The 6,000-nt window shown below is 34.0% G+C and overlaps 1 protein-coding gene across 1 annotated transcript in view; it reads right to left on the minus strand.

Moving 5' to 3' along the window:
• The window catches only part of LOC111052526 (O-acyltransferase like protein), a gene marked incomplete at its 3' end in the record, with an annotated part of 43,029 nt that extends 37,232 nt beyond the window's left edge, over window positions 1–5,797 (minus strand). Inside the window, 1 exon segment of the mRNA XM_039438634.1 lies at window positions 5,498–5,797. Coding sequence (XP_039294568.1) covers window positions 5,498–5,669 — 172 coding nt within the window.
• Between the last annotated feature and the right edge of the window lie 203 nt (window positions 5,798–6,000).

A 6,000-nucleotide genomic window follows, 5' to 3' on the forward strand; every position in this document is an offset into this window, starting at 1 on the left:
AAAGTGTTTTTATCTAAGATAACCAGGACATTGGTAGAGGCATGTCCCTATACAATAGAGGAGTGCTGCAACGCATTCTCAGGATCCCAATCCTGTTGCATGCCACTTGAGCCTTGCTCAAAAATGTGTGGCTTTACACAACTGAATTGTAATATATAAATAAATAAATAATTTCAATTTGATAACACATTCGATGCGGAGTTGTCAATTTAAATATATCCAGTCATATGGGCATATATGAAAAGATTGGAATTTCACACAATTTGGCAACACTGATATTTTGTTCAAGTCTCAACTTATCTTATACAAACTTTTCTTATATAGTGACATTCCCGTTTCAAAGTCAGCCCCTGATTAGCATTGGTTTGCTATCCTTGTCTGTCATGGAACAACGCAGATAGCTCTATCCTTTGCTAGCTTCACACTGAGGCCAAATCGTTTGTTAGCTATGGAGTAATGTAATGAACTATATATAATAATTCTAAAATATAAAAATCAGTATCACTCTACAATAAATCATGTAAAGATCATAATAAATCATACTTCATGGTAAAAAAATATTTTGGAGTTGGAAAACAAACAACATCAACTATAGTGAGGTCCACGTTATAATGGCAGTGGAGAAAGGTAGGCGAACAACGTTGCCGTACCTCTGTCTTGTCAATGCCTTCTATAGACGGTAGCTGATACAGGTTCATTGATGTAATATTAACTGTTCATTCTCGTTTAAAATAACCAATTACATTTTATTAAGCAATAAATTATATTTTTCAATATTTCATAATGGAGATAAAATATTTTTTAATTGATTAATAGTTCTACATTGTTGAAAGACGATCTGGCAACAGAGCAAAGCGAAAAAGAGATAGCGATATTAGCTTTGTTAAGATAAGATAAGATAAAATATTTATTGACAATTGTTACTATGCTCTTGCCTATGGTAACATTTACAAAAATTGACAAGTCCACTTTGTTGACTGATTGACAAGGATAGCAATACCATTGCTAATCAAACACTGACATTATAACGTGGACCTCACTATACCAAAATATTCAATCTCAATTATGAAATTTCAGTATCAAATCATGTGAAGATATTATTTTTACAAATAAAATATATTTGAGTTGGAATTTACAATCCTTAACAAGAATTAACAATAATTGATATCAGATCAGATATACCAGGATGATTTGCATCACAGATAACCACTACTACAGAAGATGGTGAAGGAAGAGAATTGTCAACCATGCCATTCTATCATTTTCACTGATTCTATAAAGTGAATCTAACTATAGAGAAATTTTACATTGGCATCGAAATATTCCCAGTAAGTCAAAATTTTCCGCTTATAAATCTACGATGAGATCGACTTTTTGGACTTCTGTCAGAATATTAGTTGAGTAAAAAGCATTGATATGCTCTGTCTAGAGATGCTGACTGCTTAAAAGTGAATCTAACTATAATATATTCAGCAATAAGTATAATTATATAATCTTCAGTGTATATATTATTGTGAATATGTATAGAAAATCACGATTTGACCTTTGGCAGTAATACCTACTTGACCTTAACCTTGAAAGCATCCTCTCGGATAACGAATCTTTGAAACATCTCTTGTTTACTGAGAAATTATTCGGAGTGTGAAGTTGCGGAGTTGGATAAAGAGAGAAGAACTAAACGATAGGTTACAGAGGAGAATGAAATTTTTCTCAAATCCAACTGAAAACTTCAGCTATGGTATTTGTTTCTTTTGAATGGGGAGTTATGAGGATGCGTAGAGCCTAAACTTAATGAGAGGTTATGGAAAAGAATGAGCTTTTTTCTTAAATCTAACTGAAAAACTCCATATATTTTTTCTTTTTAAGTGTCTGAAAATTATATGGAGTTACAAGGATGAACAGAATGTTCTAGAATAAAGAAACAACTTCTTGAATGAGTATAGGCCTTTTTTAAATTCTTCAAGATTTCAGTAGATCAAGATTCCAGTTTAGCAAGTTTTCAAGTAGACCCTTGCGGAGCACGGGTTACCTGCTAGCGTGAAATATGATTGAAATAATACAACAGGTGATAGACTGTCTTGAGAGAGTCCAAAACTGTCTCTCTCCCGCCTTTCATCAACAGAATTTTCAGTAAAGCTGCATTCACACCAAAGTTATCAACAAAATGTTAATAACTTCATCTTTATAGATTCTATTAGATTGAACATAACTTATCATACACATGATGAACATATGTGTTTGTCAAGTTCCGTTCAATCTAATGGAATCTATAAGGATTGAGTAATTAACATTTTGTTAATTGACCGAGCGAAGTGAGTTCTAAGATTCAAGTCGACGGTTTGGCATTTATCTTGTTTGAATATGTTTGAATATTTAAATGTTTGAATGTTTGAATGTTTGAATGTTTGAATGTTTGAATGTTTGAATGTTTGAATGTTTGAATGTTTGAATGTTTGAATGTTTGAATGTTTGAATGTTTGAATGTTTGAATGTTTGAATGTTTGAATGTTTGAATGTTTGAATGTTTGAATGTTTGAATGTTTGAATGTTTGAATGTTTGAATGTTTGAATGTTTGAATGTTTGAATGTTTGAATGTTTGAATGTTTGAATGTTTGAATGTTTGAATGTTTAAATATTTATATGTTTATATGTTGCACATTTACGGCGAAACGCGGAAATAGATTTTCATGAAATTTGACAGGTATGCTCCTTTTTAAATTGCGCGTCGACATATATACAAGGTTTTTGGAAATTATGCATTTCAAGGATAATATGAAAGGAAAAAGGAGCCTCCTTCAAACGCCAATATTAGAGTAAAAATCAGTCTATAGCATTATTCATCATAAATCAGCCGACAAGTGATTTACACAGATTTGTGGAGAAGCCAGTCTATTACTATATTTCCATAAGGTCTATAGTTTCAATCAGGTACTTGTGGATGAAAATACTGCGTGAGGTCTACTGTTCACAGAACTACTAGTTTAGCTACTTCCGCATGTCGCAAGTAATTTTCTTTGAGCTTTTGAATGTCCCCAGACAACATATTATAGTTAAACTGAACTCCACTTATCGCCGTGCGATTGAGCCTGAACAGAGATTAGCAGCTTTAGAAACTAAATAACAAGCTCTATTGAAGTATGATATTTATGTAACCTTTCCCTTAAATGATTTTCCTAATTCCTGCCAATGCTATCAGTACATGTTAGCCACGTTTATTGACCTATTTTCAATTTTCTGCCTGCTAAATTGCTCAGTGAAATGATCCAAAACGAATTTAGTCTGAAGAAGGTGCGTGACTTGGTGAGAGTTGATACTCATCTCAGAGCGATTACATTGCATAATAACTTTTTAGTGCGCTGTCATTATATGTATGAAGTCTATTCAAAAGTTTCTGCATGCGATTCCGACTATTTCCCAATCCTTTCAACTGTTTCAAAACGATTTCAGTCTTTAAATGCATTGAGATGTCAAAAAGGCGAATGAAAAACTATGGTCAAAGCCATGAAATTTATTCTATGCAACAATGAAGCATTACTATAGTGAGGTCAACGTTATAATGACAGTAGAGAAAGATAGGAAAACAGCGTTGTCCATTCTCTGCCTTGGAATCCACAAAATGAAAAATCTGGTGTAGCGCACTCACACAACTTACCTTGCCATTATGAAAATTGAGCACCTGACGCTAGTGTACACGCGCATCTCAAGCCTACTATTCCAAGCCAGCTAGTGACAGGACAATAACGCTGGAGACACACGAGGTCTGCTATCTCTTTATAGTGAATGATTTAATAGAATCAACAGTTTGCAATTGAATAATCACATTTTCTCGAATTTTAAGCTTATTTTCAATTTCAGGTAAAAATGTTACACAAAACTAATTGTAGAGATATTCATGCTGAATCTTTCCCACTTGAATTGTTTTGTTCAAATTGTATCTGAAGCCTGATAATCGGGAATCTAAAATCAAATTTTGCATAGATGGGGCGGAGCTCATGAAGTTTTTACAGATATGGGACTTGTGGCAGTTGATAGAGCTTATCAATGACTATTTCAGGTATAAATTTAATCAAAATCGTTGGAGCCGTTTTCGAGAAAATCGCGAAACCCCGGTTCTTGACAACATTTTCGCCATTTTAGCCACCATCTTGAATTGCATTTGATCGAAATTGTTCATGTCGGATCCTCATAGAGTAAGGACCTTAAGTTCCAAATTTTAAGTCATTCCGTTAATTGGGAGATGAGATATGGTGTACACACACACACATACAGACCAATACCCAAAAACCACTTTTTGGATTCAGGGGACCTTGAAACGTATAGAAATTTGAAAATTTGGTTACCTTATTTTTTTCGGAATGCAATACTTTCCTTACCTATGGTAATATGGCAAGGAAAGTAAAACCTAATGTCAAAGCCAATTTATTCTACCCAACAATGAAGGTCTAGTGAGTCTTAGTGTCTCTATAGCTATATTTATTTCTGGTGACTTCCTCTATGCTCAAAGAAAAGGTGACAACTGAAAAGGATGTAATAATTATAGTTTCAGTTTCAGAGATGATGTCTTCATTTTTGTCTGGTCATGAGAGAGTTCCAGAAAGGTAATTGGTATAGTGAGGTCCACGTTATAATGGCAGTGTTAGATTAGTAATGGTATTGCTATCCTTGTCTATCATTCAACAAAGCAGATAGCGCTATCATTCTTTACTCGTTTATACAATACTTACATTATGAAAATGTTAGGGAGAGGAAAAAGAAGGTAACCTTGTGCTATTCCTCTATCAAATTTAGATAACACATATCCGAAATAGGTCAAGTCTTGTAGTTGTTCAATTCACAAAATATCTCTTCTCGCTTTGCTCTATTGTCAGATCGTCTTTTAACAGTATAGAATTAAAAATTAACAAAATATCTCATCTTAATTATGAGATAATTGTAAAATATGATTTTTGGTTAAAAAAAATTCAATTGATTATTCAAAACGAGAATGAACAGTTAATATTACATCAATGAACCTGTATCAGCTACCGTCTATAGAAGGCATTGACAAGACAGAGGATCGCCAACGTTGTTCTGCTATCTGGACCTCACTAGATAAGCAGCAATATCAACTTGACCTTGCTTAAAAGTAAAACATCCGATCACTTCAAAAACTCTGAAAATCTCCTTTAAAAATCAAGAGAACTCTAGAAAACCTAAAAACTATTATCAATTTCAACAACTGAAGAACTTCAAAAGCTATAAAAATCATTCAATCCTGCCATTATAACGTGGACCTCACTGCAGAAAAAAATATTAAAAAAGACAGAAAATTGGAATGAAATTCAAAAGTGAATGAAACATATCAACCTACTTTCTGGTCTAGTGTTTGGATTGAAATTCGGGGAAGGAAGTTTTGGACTATGCCTGTTGGTCCTTCCCCAATCATTTCGATGAATTGTGTCTTATATACCATTTAATAAATAAATAAATGAATGAATAAATAAATAAAGAACTCACTAGAACCCCGGTCACACTCATCTCTGCCCAATTCGTTGATCGATGCAAAAACTGGCGACGAAACTAATTTATCGGAAGCCGAGCAACGGAAACTACACAAAAACAAAACCGAAAACAAAATACACTTAAAAAACGGAAAACACTTAAAGAAAGACACTGATAAGCCCGCCATCTCAGGTGTGTTCACTACTAGGCATATCCTATCACTAATCACAGACACTGGTTTCGCTTATATCAACTATAGTTGCACCAAAAGAAGTTGAGAAACCAAAGCTAACTTCGCCACAGACTCTCTTTCTCTTACCATGAACGCCTCTCTCTCATTCCATATACTTGTGGATCTCCCTCCACTTCCATTAGTTATTCACCTATTACCTATGCTCAGTCTGTGACCTTCTAGGATATCTCTCCTCTGTCTCTCCAAAGGTTCTCTCTCTGAACTCTCTCACTCTATGTCTATTACTCTCTCTCTCTTCGGTTCTTTGGCTCTATCTTCCCCGGTT

The sequence above is a fragment of the Nilaparvata lugens genome, chromosome 12 (genome assembly GCF_014356525.2).
Source record: "Nilaparvata lugens isolate BPH chromosome 12, ASM1435652v1, whole genome shotgun sequence".
In the NCBI taxonomy this organism is placed as follows: Eukaryota; Metazoa; Arthropoda; class Insecta; order Hemiptera; family Delphacidae; genus Nilaparvata; species Nilaparvata lugens.